This window comes from Dicentrarchus labrax, unplaced genomic scaffold, assembly GCF_905237075.1.
Source record: "Dicentrarchus labrax unplaced genomic scaffold, dlabrax2021, whole genome shotgun sequence".
NCBI classification, from domain to species: domain Eukaryota; kingdom Metazoa; phylum Chordata; class Actinopteri; family Moronidae; genus Dicentrarchus; species Dicentrarchus labrax.
Window position 1 is genome coordinate 6,800,313 of NW_026136704.1, and position 21,354 is coordinate 6,821,666.

Genomic DNA, 21,354 nt, shown 5'->3' on the forward strand with positions numbered 1-21,354 from the left:
TTCGTGGTGTTTCGTTTCATAGTGCCTTCTTATATTATATTCTTTTGTTACAGCCACGTTGGCTCCGCACACAAGACAAACAGGTCTGTCCTTTACGGTCGTGAACAGATATTCTGTCTCCCACCTTCCGTTTGGCCACTTTTTGGGAGGGGTGTCTGACATCTGCCCGAGGTGACTGGTAGCATGAGGTTGCGAATGAATGAAAACAGAGGAGGGGATGCTTGCGGGTCTTGACACGCCAAGGCACAAGCAGAGCATTCTGGGATTTGTAGCATTAGCATTGCATGTGTTACCCGGCGGGCCAGCTCAAATAGAAATTTGATATTATCTTGCGGGCCAAATATAATTACACCACGGGCCAAATCGCCCCTGCTTTAGGGCTGTCAGAAGGCATTGTGGGAAATGTTATGCATTATACTGTTTTGTTTTTAATGTAAAAACAACTTGTTTCCAGTAATTCTTTAAATAAGTGCCATTTTCTCAGTGTTCTGCCTTATTTCTTATTGCTTTAAGACACAGACACTCACTTTCATTCTTGAAACAAGTTGATTTTTTGCAGGTTTTTGTAGCAGGCTGAAATATCTCTATTATATATCTGTTATAGTGCTGATATTTCCAGGTCTTAGTTAAAGACAGAAATGACTTTGGTGATTGCAGTGAAAAAATTTGTTGGTACAGACAATTCGTGTTGAGGAAAGTGTGTACAACCAAGTCTTTGAGAAAGAATGCTGAAAATATTTAATAACATGAGTCTGTCTTCAGGGGAGTTTTTCTTTCTATCTTTAGTCACACGCAGCATGCCAAAGCTAAAAGGCAGTGTCTCTGGTGTATCCATGGAGCTTTTTCCAGCCAAAAACACCCAAATACAAATACAAACATATTAATAAGATGTAGTCCAAGACTGATGGATGTTTGGGTTTTTTATTTTTATTTTTATTTTTTTGAAGAGCTGACCATTGGTGTCTATTAACTTCAACACTAGAACTTGATAAATATGAGGTTGAGATCTGAGCTCTGTGGGATCGGTGGAACTGAAAACCGAGGGAGGAAAAATGCTGCGTTCCGTTTTTTTCATGTAGGAGTAACATTTACTCAAGTGTACAAAGTAAACAGTGAAGAAGGTGTTAGTCCCACTGTGTGAGGAGACTTCAGATTGCCTGAATGGAATAGATGTTAAACAATTTCATTTGAACAATTACCCATGAAAGTATAATAGCTAGTGCCAGTGGTATTTGGATTGTGCTGAAGCCACTGAGGAAGCCATACAATTAGCCCATAAACTGATGTTAACAGCCAGCTTGATGACTTTAAATTGCAGCCAAATAGGCTTAAACACTTTCCTTCCTTTCTCTGCTCCATTACGTCCTAAAATAACGGACCTGAAAAGTGCTACCTTGCATTCAGACTCCAGATTGGTGCAAGATTTCAAACAGTTGTCCCGAAGAATGTTTCTGACCTCAGTCTGTAGTAAAACAAAACTCAGTAGTAACAGCTTGACAATTGACACTTCCTAAGTCCCGCCCCTTTTTGCTCTGTGCTCCTTTGTCCCTTCTGGGCTACTGTAGAAACATCATGGCTGTAGCGTCTGCCAGATAAAAGCAGCTCATTCTAAGGTAACAAAAACACAACGGTTCCTATATTCAGGTGATTATCCACTAAAGAAAACATATATTTAATTATTGACAATAGACCCTCCTCAATATTATAAAACAAAAAAACACTAACCAACTAGCTAGCTAATCTACATCAAGCTTTAGCGAGCTAGTTGGCTAGTTACCTTCGCTAACCTCCATTAATCGTTAGCTCGCTGTTTACATCTGCTTTTTTAATTATCTTCAAAATGCGGTTGTCTTTTCAGCATAGGCTAGCCTAGCATATAGCATATCTAAGTACAGGACGGAAGAAAGAAAGTTGACCGAGGCTTGCTCAACTGTGATTGGAGCACAGAGCAAAAAGGGGCGGGACTAGGTTGTTTGCCTCATGTCTTTGTCAATTTTGACTCCGATGAAGACACAATAGTATCGAAATGTTAGTCTGTTTGCGTAATGAAAGGCTGTGAACTCATCAGTGTGCTCCAGTCCTCCTTTGTTTTCTGTAAAACAAAAGCAGTCAGGCCAATATATAACGTGCAGCACTGAGGATAGATCTGATAGCAGAATAACTGCACACAGTCAGTCTAACTGTACATTGTTATCATTTCTGTTCCATTCAGTCCTATCTCTGATTGACTTTTGTAGCCGCTGAGATCAAAGGCGGGAGGAGACAAAAGATGAAAGAAGATAAAAGAAGAGTTGGAGGAGAGACATCCTCCGAGCTGTCACCTCACCACATCGCCTCCAGTAGAGTGGCAAACAGGTTCTGCATCAAAACCCCTGAAATGAATAAAAAACTCAACACAACACACTTTCAGCACTTGCCCTGTGTATTGTTTTGTTTCTCATGACTGGCTAATGCAAGTATTTACAAATGTACAACTTCCACACCACGTCTGTGTGGAAATGAATGTCTCCACTCATCTGTATTCCGCTTCCCGTGCACACAGAGGAATGACCAGAGGGAGCGTGGCGTGTCAGACGGGAGATTTTTAATATCCTGCCAGAAATTCTCCTCATGTTCAGCCTCTGCTGAGTTGTCTTGTGCCAGATTCCTTCAGCTGTGTGTTTAAAATTACTTGCCTCCCTCTGGTTACTGAACGAGTCTTGTTGTTGCCAAAAAATACAAGTTGGACCCCATCTAGGATCATAATGCTGGTGGAGGGAGGAGGAGGAGGAGGTCGATGATGATGATGATGTTGGGAGCAAACTGTTTTAACCATTTTCATATCAGCAACATTCAAAGTGAACCACATTAAAGGAGGACTCCAACAATTTTACACATGCAGATCCGTTGACTTGTCATGGAGAGTACCTTTCATTCCACAGAGTTGTATAATGTCTTCTTGAGGACCTCTGTCAAGTCTGAGAAATGATGTAATGTTTAGCTCTGGCTCGCCAAATACAAATTCTTAACAGAAAGCCCGAATAACAAACTGGAGGTGTTTATCCGAACTAAGAGGCGCTGTTAAGCTGCATTACTGGAATCAGACTGCGTAACACATATTAAAGGTGTCCTTTATAGTTTTCTTGTAAACAAACAACAGCTTATATTCAGTATTTCTTACCAAAACTCACTGTATCCTTGAGGTCAGCCAAACATGTGAGTGCATTTCCTTCCTCATAAAACATTTTCTAAGAAGGACTTATTCATATTTTATGAATTCACATTTGGGAGAAATGGAATATAATATTAATAGGTATGTTTTCATTAGTGTATAATCACCTGAATATAAGAACATTTGTGTTTGTGTTACCTTAGAATGATACGTTTTTATCTACAGAGGAGTCCGCCATGTTGAACTACCACTTATGGATCAAAGGTGATGATTGAGAGGGACTTGTTTGAGTCTATACATTGTTTTATGCTATAAGAGGAATGTGTTGTCTTTTACTGCAAACCAAATCTACCTATGGTCACACATGAAGTAACCTTGAACCTTAATCGATTGGTCCATAAAATGTCAGAAAGTGGTGAAAAAAGTTGATCAGTGTTTCCTGAAGTCCTCAAATGTCTTGTTTTGTCCACAACCCAAAGATATTCAGTTTACTGTCACAGAGGACTAAAGAAACTAAAGAAAATATTCACATTTGAGACGCTGAAATCAGAAAATCTGGGCATTTTTCTAGGTCCAGTGTGTAACAGAGTCTATTGTCAGAAAGGAATATAATATTCATAGGTATGTTTTCTTTAGTGTATAAACAACTGGATATATGAATCACTGTGTTTTTGTTACCTTAGAATGAGCTGTTTTTATCTACAGATGCTGTGGGTGGCCTTCTATGGAGTCCGCCATGTTGTACCACCATGTTTCTACAGTTGCCAAGAAGGGACAATCCTAACACTGGCTGTACATAGAGCCATTCTCATTTTTATTATGTTTATCTGTAGTTGCTCCCTCACAGGTGGAAAGGGAGGGTGAAACAAATGAGTTGCAATCTGCAGCTACACCTCTAGATGTCACTAAATCCTACACAGTGGTCCTTTCAGTCAGGATGCCTTGGCATTTCCTGCATCAATTTTAATCTTTTTTATGTCTCATGAGAGTTGCCCAAACTTTTTAGTCCCACATACCCACATTCTGTTCTATTAAGCCCCACATGTACTGTTTCTTAAATGATTTAATACTGAAACGTGCAGCAGTCTGCATTATGCATGGCAAAATGTATAATTATAGAAGTGATTATTCTGCGTTCTCTTAGTGGGAGAAATGGTTGCAGGGGGCCTTGATGGAACCGCTCAGGACCCCACAGAGAGAGAGATCTTTTATCTTGAGTAATGCTATCTCTGATGTCTTCAATACTCAAACAGCCTGCTGTAGTGAGGCCTGTTGTTGCTCAACAGGGCTGGAATTGTGTGGTCATCATGCCAGCATCAGACAATGGCTCATGTATTTTCACCTTCCCAACCACACTCAACTTTCACTCCAATTCTTAAGAAACTGGAGGAGTAGACTGCTGGGCGCAGGCAGGACTGTGTGATTCAACTTATGGGAAGTGAAACTCCTTCGGGAATAGGGAGGAGGCTGCAAAGGTCCAACGAACTTTGGGGGGAGTGACTCGAGAGGGAGGGGGTGGCGGTGGTTTGGGGGTATAAACAGCAAAGCAGCGCCACCGCCCCCTCCGTTAGAGCAACTTTGTGTCCCTGCACATCCGTCTCTGTCTCTGTCTCTCTCTCTCTCTCTCTCTCTCTCGAGTCCGGCCCGCAGTGGGGGTAGCAGCAGGCTGGGAGTGCGTCCTCCTCCGGTGCAGTCCGGTCCGCTCAAGTTGCAAAGCACCGACTCTGCTGTGCAGACATGGCACCTGTCCTCCAAATGTTGGCCGTCATCATGGCAGCAGCGCTCCTGCAAACTGCGACATCGGCCCACCTCAACGACACGTAAGTACCGCAAGTTTTACTTTTTGACCAAACTGCCGCATGTCAGGTTGTCTGCACAAGTTTGGTTTGTGCGTCACCCCGCTAGACGAGAACACGCGCCGGTGTTTGCAGAGGACGCAGCTGCACGTGATGAAGTGAGCAAAAAAAAGTTTCAAATAGTGTCCTATTGTGGTGTGTTTGTTGTTACCGAGGACCAGAATCCAGCATCGTCCCGCTGGTGAGGCACATAGTCCGGGTTGGCCTCAGGATACTGTTATGCAATCTATAGAGAGGCAGTCTCACCAGTGTGTGTGTGTGTGTGTGTGTGAGAGAGAGAGTGAGTGAGTGTGTGTGTGTGTCAAAGTTCCTCCATCTGCTACCACTTACCACTAATAATCTGCTCATAGCTGCTCAAATTGTTGGGACAAAGTGGAACAATGAGGGATGAGTGATGCTCATTTGGTTCATCCACTAAAGTGGTGACCAATGATCAGTTTATGTTTTTATCCTTCATAATGCTGTTTTCAGGCCAGTGGTTCTCAACCTAGGGGTCGGCAACCCCCTCTAGGGGTTGCTGAAGCTTTACCGGGGTTGCGAGGCCCTCCTGATTTTAAGTGGTGTAAGAAAACTTCAAAAATATACACAGTAGGCCTATATTATATAGAAAAGTAAATGTAAAGTAAACTGTCTAATAGAGCAATGGCCAAGCATCAGGGACAAGAAAACACTGAATTTGTCAAAAAGAAGACGATTAAGTCTGTATGATTGTTAGAATATTGCATAAAAAGTTCACTAAACAGGAAATAATCTGCTCAACATTTACACAACTTCTATAATATAAAATATCCAGCGGTCGTCAGTTTGAGAAATGATAGAAAAGGGGTCCCTTAAGGAAAAAGGTTGGGAACCATGGTTTTAGGCCATAAGGCCAAACAGATGTCTTTTTTAAGATCAAGATCTGCGCTGTTGGTTATTAATGCTCACTGTCTGCATATTGATTCATGTCCTGACCTTTGTCTTGCAGTCCTGTGTGTTAATCTACATCCCTTCATTGGCCACTTCGCTCCTCAAATCTCGGCCTTTTATCCGTTCCACGCTCTACCTGTAAATCTAAAGGGGACTGTGCCTTTGCTGTTTTAGCGCCAACATTGTGGAATAGTCTTCTCCAATCACTTAGATTCACTGAATCTGTGGACTGTTTTAAGCGGCTGCTCAAAACCCTCCTCTACAGGCAAACCTTTTATAGATATCCTTGTTTGTTTCCTCATCTGTTGTCTCTCTTTTAATTTATCCCTCCCTTTTTGATTTATCTTCCTTTGTTTGTTTCTACATGCGCTCTATGTTTGTGTTTTTGTGTGTTATGTTTTATTTATTTGTTGTTTGGAAAGCACTTTGTATCTCTGTGTCAAAAAGGTGCTATATAAATAACTTACTTACTCACTTACTCATCATGACTCAAATGCCTTTCATAGTTTAGTATCAGAGTCAAATGACTTTTCGTCATTGTGCAACCTCCTCTCTGGCTTAAAATGGCATCAATATTCTCAGCAGCACCACCCACAACTCAATTAAATGTGTCCTTTATTTCTCATTGGCAGCGGTAGCCCCCTGTGTGCCAACCAGCCTCAAACGCAGAATATTCAGCAGAGCGGTTGGTTGAATCCAGATAATATGGTTGTTTACGGTGTCCTTCAGTGTAATTTACATGGAAAACGCATTGAAATAACACCACATACCATTTAGTGACTTGCATGTCTGTTTTAGAGGTGGAAGAAGTACCAACACCACCAATATTCCATTACAAGTATTATATTTATATATTTATTCAAAGTAATATTTAAACTTACAGTAAGGAGTTTTAACTGGTTATGATACAGTCTCAATTTTAATACTGATGCCTCTATATAAACAAACAACGCCATCAGTAATACTGGCTATTTCTATAAAGTAATGACTGCCAGCAGGTCAGGTTTGGTTGGATTTCCCCTCACAAACCACGGAAGTACAAGTATTCAAGTATTACAGAATATACTTTAAAGGTACAGTGTGTAACATTTAGGAGCGTCTATTGTCAGAAATTGAATATAATATTTATAGGTATGTTTTTGTTAGTGTGTAATCACCTGAATATAAGAATCATTGTAGTTTTATTACCTTAGAATGAGCTGCTTTTATCTACAGGTGCTGTGGGTCAACCTACCATGGAGTTTGCCATGTTGAACTGTCATGTTTCTACAGTAGCCCAGAACAGCCAAACCCAATACTGGCTCTAGACAGGACCATTTGCGCTTTTCGCACGTCCCACTGGACTTTTTGCAGATTCAAACCTGCAGTACAGATTTTTTGACCACTTGGTTGCAGCAGTAATAAGCTGTAAACCTAAAACTGACATATTATCACCTTTTTTATATACAGTTGCCTATTTACACCTACAGCAGACAGGGAGCAACATTAACATTAATTTGGAGTCGTGTTTCTGTCCAGCTGATGAAGCAAGTCTACTATTCACTCTCCGTTTTAGCAGTTTTGGTCTCCACCAACTCCTGAGTTGCACCAGCTGTGTGTAAGCTCAAACTTAGCCTAGTTATAACGTAAGTTATTACTAAGTTGTGATTTATGCATGACTGAAAGTGGTTGCACCACTGATAAGTTACAACTCTAAGTAACATCTAAATATTTACACACGCCATACAAGGTAGTGTCAATATAATATAACAATATAAGTTTTTCTGCCACTCAGCATAATGTTTTCATGAATTGCAGCCATTTTGTGACACATTAATCGAGTAGAGACCCAATGTATTGATATTTCATTACGATGAGCTACGATGCCAGGTGGTTCATATCAGCTAGAAAGCTAATGTGCTACTTTGGGTAGGTAGCGTACAGTATGTTTTAGAACATCATAATAAACAGCTGACTGCTATGGCAGGAGAAAGAAAAATACAACAGAGTGTAGTTTTTGTAGTTGTGGAAAACTAAAACAATGAGCTAAAAGAAGCTAAATGCTATGTTCTTTAGAGCCATTGACAATATATCTAATGGACAGAGCTTCTGGGTCTGTGAAGTGGGCCAACACGAAGTGTCTTAAACCTGCATTCTATGTAATGGCCAGCAGGGGGCTGTTCCATTGGCTGCAATAAAAAAACCAATAGCATGCAGTCTAATGGAGAAATTGGCCAACTTCTCACTTGATTTATGAGCTCAGTAAAAAGTTTCTTAATGAGTTTATGGTCTCAATCTCTAGTTTCAGTCTTCTTTCATACAGCATGACGTTCATTTAGTAAATGATGGCCCCATTTAGAGTAAAACAGACCATAAAGCGGGGTATGCTTTAGGGCGGGGCTACCTTGTAATTGACAGGTCATTCTCAGTGAGTCTGTCCGGCTCAACGCACCAAACTCAGATCAAACTGTCAAACTAGGCAGTGCTGATCAAATATGAATCTGGATTCACAAATATATTTTAGTGTACTGTTTAGCTGTAATACGAGAAGATGTGTGACCAGGTGAGTCACCATTGTTTCCTGCTATGGTCCAAACTGTACAGCCAATGAGAGCAGCTCAACTCGCAGTACATCACCTCGGCCACGACCATAACGCCAAACTCATTAACATTAACATTAACTTCCAGTGTTCAGCCTCCGTGGATACTGGAAAAAAACTCCAGGCTGTCGCACATCATATCCTTGTCCAACTCATGCAATCCTTTCCCCCTTCCTCTACCTGCAGCATTTTTGCAGTGACTGTGAGCTCCCAGGTGAGAGGGGGAAAACAGGAGACCCTGTGTGCCCAGATCCACGGCCCCACAGAGCCCGTCTCTCTGACCGTCGCCCTCGAAATGGACTCTGGCAGCACCGTCATCCTGGAGGAGGCTGTCAAACAGGACTTCTACCGCTGCTTAAGCTTCCAGGTCTGACTCAATGTTTTGCACACTCGGTTTGGCAGTTTGCAGAGTGGTGTGTCATGTTTCAGTTCAACATATAAAAGCTGCTTTTTAGTATTTGCTTCCGCATTTACAGTGGCAGCGAGTTAAAGCAGAGCAGATATTAACTTTTAATGTTTGTAGTGGTTCAATGCATCCATGAGGTTTCCAGGAACAGTGTACTTCCCTCCCCTCACCCCCCAGCTCTCCATTAAACTAATGGCACAAATACTGGCGTCGTTATGTACCTAGTTATCCAGCCGGCGCCATGACCGAGGCTGTCAACGCCAATGGTTCTCTGTAAATTACTGCTCTGGTTTCTGTCACAACCCTGCCCGCTGTTATGCAACTTACGGGCCTTGCTCCATATTGATGCGAAGCGACCCGCCGACCCCAATCAGCTCTGTGACAATAGCACTTAGTTTCACTTCGTTCCCCCGTGTTTGGCCCTGCTGCAGGCCTAGTCTGGCATTTGTCTATCTGCCACTAAACAAAGGCTGCTTTCTACCAGAGGCTAACTATGTACCTGCATTCCTCTGGAAAACACCCCCTGCCCCCTACCCTGAGACTCACAACACACACACACACACACACACACACACACACACACACACACACACACACACACACACACACACACACACACACACACACACACACACACGCATATAAAAAAAACTACTTTTGGAAGTGAATCCAGTCCCTGTTATATAATAGCCGCTCCATTAGCAAGTGAAAACATATGCTATACAAGTATGACGACATTTTAGAATTAACCTTGTGAAGTGGAAGAGGCCTGTTGTTGCTCAGATGGATTTACTTCCAAGCAGTTACTCTAAACCATTATAGCTGACAGATGTTGCAAACACAGTCCGGAGAAGGAACATGTACGATGGAGAAAAGTGCTCTACAACTGGGCACACATTGTGGTTCTGTACAAAACTAAATTTAAATGTCCTCACTCCCTTCCTTCCTCTCTTCCTGAAGATTTAAATATCCTCTGGTCCTCTCTGACAGATGTGTGCTTTCTGGTATTGCAGGTCCCTACAGTGCGCTCCAGAACTGTGGCGACCATTAATGTCACTATTGAGGGTGAGAGCGCCTCGATGACCAAGAAAACCAAAATCCTCATCGAGCCTCCTGCTTTCATCCACATCATCCAGACTGATAAACCGATCTACAAACCTGGACAGACTGGTGAGCTCTGCTGCTGCAGCAGGCGTACTGTTCATACAGCCCACATTATCCTCTCCACACTGCTTACCAATTCAGCTGCACTTGCACATTTTTGGACTAAATTACAATATCTGCATAATGCTGAGCAACTACTTGACAACTTTAGGAATTATGTCTGTATTCGGCACACTGAAGAACACTGGTTCCTCAAGAGTTTGTGTGTGTGTGTGTGTGTGTGTGTGTGTGTGTGTGTGTGTGTGTGTGTGTGTGTGTGTTAGAGCTGCAACAATTAGTTGATTAATTGATTAGTTGTCAACTCTTAAATTAATCGTTGACTATTTTGATAAGCGACAATCACTTTGAGTCATTTTTTAAGACAAAAATGTAAAAATTCTCTGATTTCAGCTTCTTAAATGTGAATATTTTTTAGTCCTCTGTGACAGTAAACTGAATATCTTTGGGTTGTGGACAAAACAAGACATATGAGGACGTCACCTTGTGCTTTGAGAACCTCTGATCTACATTTTTCACTTTTTTTTTTTTCTTCTTTTATCAAATAATTAACTAACCCATAAAGAAAATGATCAACATATTAATTGATAAGGAAAATAGTTGTTAGTTGCAGCCCTGGTGCACTAAAAATGGATGGATTTAGAGTGGTGTTTTTCAAATTAAAATTTTAGAACCATCAATGTGTTATTGTGAAATGAGTTATATCAGTTATATGTACTATAAAAATTGGAGACGATGGTTCAGCCAACTTGTCATGTCTATGTAATGCCTGGGGCTGTGTATTCCTGGCGATACGATATGTATCAAGATTAAGGGGTTATGATTGAATATATTGTGATACTGTTAGCAAGGTGATATATATTGCAATTTTTTAAAATCTAATCTCAGGAACATTATTATAGTATAAACAACACACCACCATATGTATAAAATCTGATCTTTTTTAATGCAACACTGGGATATGCATTCACTGTAAATATCACAGTCCCTGTAACCTCAACATCAAGCAGCACTGTTTTCTAGCAGTTGTAGTTTTAAAACCAAAAATCGTGATCGTGAAAAATAGTCTTTTTGAGAATCAATATCACAAACAAAATATTGCAATATGCACCACTCATATTGTATATTTTTCTTAGGACTCTTATCAGGACTTATTTCTTAAAGCTGATGTATATGATTCCATCAGGTTTGCTCCTTGTGACAAGCAGGGTGATCAGTCATGTGTAAAGTGGATGGAGTGGTCCTTTTTTAATATTAACGGCCTGCTACATTACTTTTTTTTCTGTTATCTTGTCATGGTTAGCACGGCTCAGCCTCTAAACATTTTTTTTTTTAAATTTAATTTGAAATGAAATGTGATATTTTGGTTTGTGCTTGGGGATTTTTTTTATGGAAAGCTTTCATTCCAAACTGGTGTTCACCAGGCAAGGAGGGTTTTTCAGAAATATGCTATTAAGTTGCATTATGGGAAATGTAGTATTCAGTGCTTTTGGACCCTCCGATAGGAATTTTAAAGCCAGCATGTCTTGGCATATACTGCTTTTAATTTTAACCATTGTTTTTTTAAATTGACCCTTTTTAAAAGTGCCCCTTTAAGGCCTGTTTTTTTTTTTTTTTTTTATTCTTTTATTTGTCCTGAGAAAGTATCTATCAGATCCTCATCCCACACGATGGAATAGTCCATTTATTCGCTCTGTTTCCTCGTACTCATGTTGTACATTGCTGTCTGCGTGTTATATTTTAGAGAATTCATTAATGCAATTTCTTTCCTGTTTCTTTTCTTTAAAGTTCAGTTCCGAATCGTCTCCATGGATGCCAATTTCCTCCCCGTAGCTCGAGTGGTAGGTTTCATGTTTACTTTTGCCCTGCATATTGTATGGTGTGTGTGTGTGATAATTCCAACCAGCGAACTTTGTAATCTGGTGTGATTTCTACCAAGCAGACAGTGAATCTGAAGAGCGAGGTCTATTTTGGTTCAGGAGAGTGGGAGGTGAAAGGAGGACTGTTTGTTGATTTAGAAGACAGCGTGGGTGTGAAGCGCTGTGTGGAGTAGTGTGATAAACATGCTGTCAGAGTTCATTTGGCACACACTGCATTTGACCCAAACATCTGAATCAATACGGGCTCAAGGCCTTTTCCGCTTGTGTCGAGAGGCTGAAAACATAAGTGCGTGCAGCAAATGTGAAATTCATTCAGATGTGTCGTATGATGAGGGAAGCTCGCTAGAAAGTAGCTCTAAAGACTGTTTCAGGTGGTCTCATAGGAAACAATAAAGCTGTAGCTACTGCTTCCAACTCTTCATATAAGATATGTATATGAGTAAAATATTCATTATTAAATATTTTATATTGAATTTACATCATTTTATACACATCTCGCTAAATTTAGCCTGATTTACTTGGTGCCTTCAGAAACTCTGGGATCTTTACTAGAATTTAAAATTAAGTTAAGAGTTTGTCCAAAAGTTTGTGTATCTCTAGTTTTCTATTAAAAGTTTCTGTAGGTTGCGCTTATTTTTCAGCTCAGGCATGGTAAAGAAAGCTAATTGCCTATTTCTTGTTCTTCTGTTTACTTTGATTAAAAAGTTTCAGTGCATGATAAGTTAAGGGGAGACACTACAGAGGTGAATATGGTAAAATTATTAACTAGTAGATATCACAATGAAACTTCTCCAATTGATTACTTACTTTCACAAATTATTTTTTTGGTTTCTGAAATGTTATGTTTAAATAACAACAACATACATCTCCAGAACAGAAATCTTAAAATTAGATAAAGCAGGTTCACAATTCTTGTTTCATTATGTTGACTTGATTTTACTATGAGTGAATATTTATTTTTATCATCCATAAATCAAAAAACAATTTTATGGAATAAAATGTAATATAAATCAGGCTGTGAATGATATCTTAACTAACTCCTCCTAATATAGAAAACTGGAAGGTTCGGTGTATGTAAGTGCTACTGAAGTGGAGATTTATGGCCCCCCAAAAAATGGAAAAAACTAATTTTGAGAAAAAGATGTTTTTGCAAACGTTTGCAGGACACTACAGGTGAATAGGGTAAAACCTACTGATATGAAGTGATTTACTTCCACTAAGGCAGTTATATTTTATGCAAATGCAAAATTATCTTATGCCAACATTTGGTGAATTCAGGAGATATCTGCAGACGCAAATAGACAAAATGTAGTCAAATAAACACTGACATTTTGGGCGTTTTCTTTCCACTTGCCTGAAAGAAGATGTGCTATTGAAGCAAAATAGCCCAAAATCGAAAAATGGACCAGTGTCTCACCTGTGGGAAAATTAGACAAGATAATGATATTTCATCTGTGAACTATCTGCACCTTAAAATCACTATTGTGTTATTAATGTAAAAACAAGTTTCTACTCTTAAGGAACAGAATAAAATAGACACATATTTATGGGGAAACTTTGCAATTTGTTTTCTAAATGTAAATGTGCAATTTATTGTGCAAATTCTATGTGCAGCTAATCAACTTTTTTGACGTTTGCTTTATTTTCTTTTTCAGTACAAAGTGGTGGAACTCCAGGTAAGATTCACTACAAGTGATTGTATGACAGCCTGCACAGCACCTCTGCTGCTAGACCAGTTATTGGACTACAAAAAATGACATGGAAATGACCATCAGAGCATTGTTAGCATTGTACACACCTCCAACCCATAACACAAATTCGCTAACTAATGGTCACGTATGGCTGTATATGATGAGAAGGGTAAGCTAGCTAGTCATCCAGAATAACATCTGATGGATACAACTATGTCCCCGAGGACAGTATGTTTATCCTAATATTGATTTCTCCCCAAATCAATATCAAAATGACAAACCTATTGTCAAAAAACATGTTGTCAACCGTACGCAGTGTTATTGACTCTGAATCTAGCTAGCGTAACGTTAGCTCTCTGGTTATACTGCGCGTCGCACTGTTCACGTCGTCCATTCATTTCTGATAATGGACACCTCGTTGCGCATTATCCCTTACTTAACTTGTGCGACCCCTAGTGGTAGTACCAAAAAAGATACCGTGGAATCAAAGGACACTGAGATGAATGGGCTGGAAGTTGCACATAGCCCGCACTAATTGTCACCTGTATTATGTATTATGTCCTTTTTCTACAAACAAAACCAGAATAATTTGAAAGATGTTATGGTTACATATAAATTCTACATCTAGAGGAATGGAATATGATCTATGTTGCCTTATTTCAGAGGATAAAACACGAAGTTGCTCTTTTGTGCTCCCATGCTATGTAACAGTCCATCAACCTATGAATGGTGTATTTGTTTCTTCCTGTTGAAATTCAGTGTCTTATGCTGGTCACCTGCAGCAGATCGCATTAGCTCTGAACTCAGCCTTCAGTGAATGTGCCTTTTTCTTTTTGCAGGATCCCAATTCAAATCGCATTGCACAGTGGTTGGATAAGTCCATTGTTAGTGGTATCCTTGATCTTTCCCACCCCATGATTCCTGAGGCGGCACAAGGAAGCTACACGATCACCGCCTTCACAAACAAAGGAGAAAAAGTATCCCACAGCTTTGACATCAAGGAATACGGTCAGTTACAGCCTTAAAAAAAAAAAAAAAAAAAAGTCTCACATTTGCCAAAATAAGGTTGTGTTTGATCTCTGTTCTATTTGAATTCTGTTTCTTTAGTTTTGCCAAAGTATGAAGTTAACGTTCACCTACCCAGTGTGATCACCATTCTGGACCAAGAGGCAACGCTAAAGATCTGTGGAAAGTGAGTGTCCCACTTAAACAGTGCTGTCGGACAGACCAATGTGTTTATTTAACATAAGTAGTTTATTAAAGTATTCCTGTATAACGAAGGTGTATGCGGCTATATTTTTCTATTTTCTTGAGACCACATAGAGCACTGGCATCTGAGGGCCAGCACTTCCAGGAAGCACATTGTCAGCTTCCATTGTGCGCTAATGTCTGAGACCGTCAAACTGTGGGCAATATATTAACACACATTAGGTATCAATATAACAAAATACCTTCACTGGCTGCCCACATAGATATTGCACCAATTAAATTGCCCCTGGGGGACTTTTATGTATGGGGCGCTATAACACTGGAAAAATAAATACTGGTACAATCTAAAATGAATGTTGTATGGCCAGTACAAAACCTCAAGGATATCGAATCTACTGATTTCTTAGCCAAGTAGTCTATGGTGTCATCCACATCTGCCATGATGGATATTCATGCCATGTTCTGTTGCTTTTTCAGTCAATACTGCGCTTGCTCTCTATGAAAATGAAACTGAAATTGTTCTCCACTTAACACCTGCCCTTTATGACCACCTCCTAAAAAAAACAACAACCCATCTCTCTGTATCGTTGTTTCTTCTGCAGATACACCTATGGGAAACCAGTTGTTGGTTCAGTGAAAGCTGTGTTTTGTAGAAATGCCATGAGGTTTTATTGGTATTCACGTTCCCAAGAAAGTGACCTCTGCAAGACGTATGAACTGACAGTGAGTGTTCCAGATAAAGAAAGTAACGATTTGCTGCTGTCACAGTTCTTTCACTAATTTTGTTTGAACTTGGCCATTGTTATTATCTCCTAGACGGATAAAAGTGGTTGTGCTACACAAATTGTGAACTTGACGGAGTTTTCCCTCAACAAGAGCATGTACGATGACCATTTCGATGTGAATGCTGAAATGGAGGAATATGGAACAGGTAGGTTGACTGAATACCGCATACTATTCATTAAGTAATCTAAGTCTAATTAAGTCTCTGATGAGCTGTGATGTGTGTTTGCTACTACCTAGGGGTCATTCTTAAAGGCAGTGGGCGGACCAGCTTCAGCAGTCACATCAGGACTGTAACCTTTGAGGATGTACCTGCAGCTTACAAGCTTGGCATCCCATTCGAGGGAAAGGTGACCACTGGGAGCTATAGTCTGCTGTCAGATTTTTTTTTTTTATCCATGCCAGTGGTGTGGCTCTGGGATGACAATTCGGGCTGGCTGTTGGCAATCTAGTGATTCCATATGTATCACGATACAGGGGTTATGATTCAATATTTTGGATATTGTAAGGCAATAGTTTGCTTTTTTTAAATCTAATTTTAGGAAAACTGTCATTGTATAAAGAACGCACCATCATATGCATAAAATCTGAGTTTTATGCAAACAGAACAGTGGGATCTACATTTATATTTATTACTGTCCCTTTAACATCCAACATCATAGCCCTTATAGATCAGTTGCAACTGTTTTCCAAGCAAAGTAAGTGCACAATTTATTACTATTAAAGCAGTAACAGTTAAAAGCAGCTTCATCATTGTACAAGTATATTTACAGCCGTAAAACGTACCTGTGTAACATTAGCTAAGTTAGCGGTGCCTGGTAGAGTGTCTGGCTACGACTACGTAGCAGGCCACAGTCAGCAAAGTCAAGACGTTGGTCTTGTAGAAGCAGGGGTTGGTTGGTAATTAAATCTGCCACTTCATCTGTCTCCAGATCAGCCACTAGCAAAATTCGAGGGGGCAGTCGCTATGCATTTTTATTTAAAAAAATGGAGACGAATAAATACTTTGATTCAGGTCTGGACATTTTAGTGCAATCAACAACACTAGTAAATAGCCATATACAGTGGTTTTCACTATTTAAAGCATTCAGGTGGTTTTTCATGCTTGTTGTGCCAATGTGGTAGGCCAGTTTTAAATGGCATATTTGGTCTCATCATCACTCATTTTAAAGTGTTCCCACACACAGCTGAGGAATGCTGAATACCTACCAAACAAACAAATGTCTGAATAGTCGAAAATTCAGGTCCAGCCATAGCTCACCACAGGATTAACCCTTTACAGTTTGGAGACTCATTATCTCGAATCACAAAAATGTCCCCCACGGGGGATCAATGAAGGACCATCTTATCTTATCTTTCTATCTTATATTTTTGAACACATTCATACTCCCAGAGGGATTTAACCCCTTTAGCCTTACATATTTAATGACCAGCACAATCATTAGTATGCTGGGGAATAATCAACTTTTAGTCGCAAAGATTTTAAAAGTCTGTGGTTCAGCTTCTGCTTTCTGACTTGTTTCCAGGTCAAAATGACCGGTCCAGACAGCAAACCCGTCGCCAATGAGGCAGTGTACCTGTTTGTCGGTGACTCTCAGAACTTAACGCTGACTACAGACATGAAAGGCATGGCTTCATTTTCTTTGGACACGGCCCTCTGGACGGAAACTGTGATTCTAAAGGTTGGTCACTGCTTGTCAGAGCTTTCAATGGAGTTCAAGGGCTTCCTATTAGCAACCAGTTCATTATTTTATAAAGTATACAGTCAATATCTAATTAAAGAAACTTTCCATCATATCGATCATGTTGGAGGTGATTAAATGAATCTGTTTTTTAGAACTGGTGTCATGTTAGTTCATATTTAAAGAATTATAGGTTGATAAGTGAAGGTTGTTGAGTGAAGGTTTGACCTTTTGACCTGTGGCTATTGTGTCAACAGGCAAGGTCTAGAAAGACTGAGGAGAACGAGCCGTATGTGGCCAATTTGCGTAAGCCAGAGTACAAGTCGGCCTACCACCAAGCTGCAGCATTTTACTCCAAGAGCAGTAGCTTTTTGAAGCTCATGCAGGTCAACGGGAAACTCTCCTGTGACAAAGATGCGACTGTCCGTGCTCAGTACATCATCCAGGGGGAGGAGCTGAAAAAGGGACAGGAAGTCCTCGACTTCTTTTACCTGGTAAGATTCACGTGATTGGTGAGCTACTGTTTTACCACTCAACTGGTACTGTGCAGGTGAACCTCAGCCCAGTGGTCCAGTCTGTATCTTGACACCGTTGCTCTAGTGAGACAATGGAGCAATATCCTGCTGATTATTTACATTTTTAGACGTGGCTATGGCTATCTAAAGTTTCTGGGAGCGCTGTGGTATTGAAGTATGTTTTATTTCTTCTGATTTTATTTAAAAATCACATCACAGACACTTATGAGTAGTTGGAACTGATGTTAGATGTTAAAAAAGAAAACCCCTAGATCATACATCTTCCTTTGGGATGGGACGATAAACGATATTATCTTTTTAGAATATATTTTCTAATGTTTCCAGTATGTTTGTGTGCCATTTTAAGATTTTTGAGCATGTTTTGATGACTATTTGAATAATATCATGAAAAAATGTTCCTGCCACGCCTACATTATATTACCATTTAGTTGCATTCAATTGCTCCGTTGACTCAGTCTCTGAAAAGGTTTTTTGCACAAAGGACGTGGACCTAATTGTGTACCTAACTGTACACTAAGCGTATAAAATGGATCCAGAATTCTTCACGCTATTGTGTGAAAAACACATTTAATTTGTCTGCCTGTGTTATGTTTCTTTGTAGGTGATGTCCAGAGGTGGAATAGTGCAGCACGGTCACGTCCCACTGGCTGTTAAAGCAGGAACTGGTAAAAAAAACAATCTAGAGATCTAAAATCTAAGATGGCTATTTTAAAGGATAAGTCTGGTGATAGTCCGTATTTCTCTTATTGTCATCAAATCCAAGGAATTTCTTTCAATCAATAGGCTATACATGTACCATGAACACAGCTATTGCTGTTAACTGTGGTCAACCCCACATACAACATCCTGCTGCTGTGTTTTAAAAAAGAAAAAAAAAAAAAAAAAAAAAACTGTTTCTGTGGTTCTGGCTTGGTTGGGTCGCACAGAATTTCTTCAGGTTCAAGGCGGGCCTTCTCTGGGCATTATCAAAGCTCTATGCTAGACTACCAGATAAACACATAGAGAATTATTTTACATTATTCCTGTTTATGGCCCACTGCTGTTTTGGTTCACTCTAACCACAGCAGGTAGCCATTTGAAAAAGACACAGTTAGTAACTAGCTGGTGAACACAGTGGCTACTAGCACCGCTACTGAGGTTCGGCTTGGTCAGGACGTAATGTGTGACGTACATTTTATTTTATTTTAGTTTTCTTTAATCTGTGTGTAATGGCTTCACATTTTTACAATTGGAATCGTGTCAGGCAGTGATAAATAAAAATGTTATCTTTTCCATATGATTTTTGTCAAAGCCACCGGGGACCAAAGGAGAGGGGCTAATTATTATTTAACTGCTGGTGGCCAACAACAAGTAGCTAACTTGTGGCTTATATTTCACAACCTCAATCGGTTTGTTTCCAGCAGGGGACCTTTGTTACAAGTCCCCTTTCTTTCACTGGATTTCCTGTTCATCTCTGCATCGTCTATCCAATAAAATGCAAAAATGGCCAAGAAATAATCTTAAAGTAGCTTCCTAGCTCAGCTTCAGGCTAATGTACATACCTACATTAGCTTCATGCTAGCCTAGCAGATTATTATTTGCCCATGTGCAGTAAAGTTTGCTGTTTAAGTATAATACATGATTATATTAGCTAAATGAGTATATTTTTTATAATTTTTGTTAATGTATTTTGATTAATAAAGGTTAATAAATGTCACATTTCCTTCTGTCTGTGTTTCTGCCTCAGTCAACAAAGGAGAGTTGTCCATATCACTCCGTCAGGTTACAAACCTGGCACCGTTTGCCCAAGTGGTAGTTTACACTGTGATGCCCAGTGGAGAGGCTGTGGCTGATAGCCAGGACTTCCCCATTCAACTCTGCCTCAATAACAAGGTACCACCCCATAGACCCATTGGGACTCTTTATAACGTAAAGCTACAAGAAATGAGTCTTTTAGATATACAATGAAATGTGAGGACATATCCATTTTAGATTATTTTAAGTCTCATACTAATACTTCTTCTAATAAGCTTTCAAACCAATGACTTTCCTCTTCGGTGTCTCCTGTTCAGGTGTCCATGAGGTTCTCCTCCCTCCAGCATCTTCCGGCAGAGAACACCATGCTCGCTCTCAAGGCTCACCCAGGCTCTATGTGCTCGGTCAGAGCCATCGACCAGAGCGTCCTCCTGCTACAGTCAGAGCAGGAGCTCACTGTTGACTATGTACGACACCGATCTTCAGTGCTAATCTGAACAATGTTAACCTGCTGTACCTTTACCAGCATCTGAACAGGGTGTTTTCATTGTAAAAAGCACAAAGCCTTGCTTTAGAGATGAGAGCAGTGGTAATATAATACTATTATATATGTATTTATTTACAAAATATAGTGTGCACTGGCACAGTTATTTGCATTAAAAGCATCATTTTGTAGACCATCATATAGGTGACGTGCTGGCCTGTACCTGCTGCCTATACTGATGACTTACCCACTCCCATGTTACACGTGTGTGTGTTTTTGTGCAGGTGTACAGCCAGCTGCCTTTGCAGAAGCTGTCAGGATACAACTATGAGGTTGAAGACTTTGAGCCATATCCCTGCTTCCCTGTGCCAATGCCAGAGCCCGGGCCCGAGCCCGAGCCAGAGCCCGAGCCAGAGCTGGAGCCAGAGCTGGAGCTTGAGCCTGAACCAGAAGTCGAGCCAGAACCGGAGATTGTGGTTGACATTGATGCAGCTGGTCGAAAAAAACGCTCCATCTACTTTAGACCGCCCAATCAGAAGAATGATGTCTACAACATCTTTAAAGTAGAAAATTGCTCATTTTTATCATTTTGACGACAGGAGCTGATCTCTGTCTAGCTAGCGAGCTATGATTACCACTGACTTTCTAGTGTAGCTTTCAAGTAGGATTGGCTAGGTGGCCATGCTCATCAGGAAACCCATAGAAAGCTCATAGGACAATACTTTATATGTAGTATAAATGGCGACAAAGTCCAAGTTTACCCAGGTAGTAGCGGTGGATGAATGGGTTAAAGACAGGACCTGTTAATTAGTTGACTTATTATTTTAATTTAGTTTATCTTCAGTTGTCAGTCGCAGTTTGGTTAGGTTTAGGCAGGGAAACCTCTCGGTTATCTTTAAGGCTGATTTATAGTTGTATGTCAGCTGTTTGTCGAGCCTACACTGTACTGGGACAACACCGTACTTGCAGCATTCCTAAACCGAAGTTTTATTGCCTAAAGGCTTATTTATACTTCTGTATCAAGTCAATGTTAGCAACATGTTAGAAAGCCTTTCTGGCTTAAAACTGACAGAACAAACATGGATACCTGGCCAATCCTAGCACTTGAATACAGTACACAGGATATGTATTATCCATGAAATGGGCTGAACTGCTGTCCATCTCTACGTCTATCTCTCTGTCGCTTTATCTATATTTATCTACCGTATCTATCTCTCTTTATATCAATCTATCTCTATCTGTCTCTATCCAGTTGCTCCAGGTTTTTGTAGGCTTTTTTTTGGGATTGTTACG

At 40.2% G+C, this 21,354-nt stretch overlaps 1 protein-coding gene across 1 annotated transcript in view; it reads left to right on the forward strand.

Moving 5' to 3' along the window:
• Window positions 1–4,713: 4,713 nt before the first annotated feature.
• LOC127362918 (alpha-2-macroglobulin) overlaps window positions 4,714–21,354 on the forward strand; it is a 36,917-nt gene continuing 20,276 nt past the window's right edge. Inside the window, exons 1-16 of the mRNA XM_051399222.1 lie at window positions 4,714–4,971; window positions 8,682–8,862; window positions 9,915–10,071; window positions 11,851–11,903; window positions 13,598–13,618; window positions 14,473–14,641; window positions 14,741–14,825; window positions 15,445–15,565; window positions 15,659–15,773; window positions 15,866–15,975; window positions 17,152–17,307; window positions 17,565–17,801; window positions 18,445–18,508; window positions 19,570–19,715; window positions 19,895–20,044; window positions 20,346–20,624. Of these exons, the coding sequence (XP_051255182.1) occupies window positions 4,889–4,971; window positions 8,682–8,862; window positions 9,915–10,071; window positions 11,851–11,903; window positions 13,598–13,618; window positions 14,473–14,641; window positions 14,741–14,825; window positions 15,445–15,565; window positions 15,659–15,773; window positions 15,866–15,975; window positions 17,152–17,307; window positions 17,565–17,801; window positions 18,445–18,508; window positions 19,570–19,715; window positions 19,895–20,044; window positions 20,346–20,624 (2,127 nt within the window). The 5' untranslated portion in view covers window positions 4,714–4,888. The remainder of the gene's footprint in view (window positions 4,972–8,681; window positions 8,863–9,914; window positions 10,072–11,850; window positions 11,904–13,597; window positions 13,619–14,472; window positions 14,642–14,740; window positions 14,826–15,444; window positions 15,566–15,658; window positions 15,774–15,865; window positions 15,976–17,151; window positions 17,308–17,564; window positions 17,802–18,444; window positions 18,509–19,569; window positions 19,716–19,894; window positions 20,045–20,345; window positions 20,625–21,354) is intronic.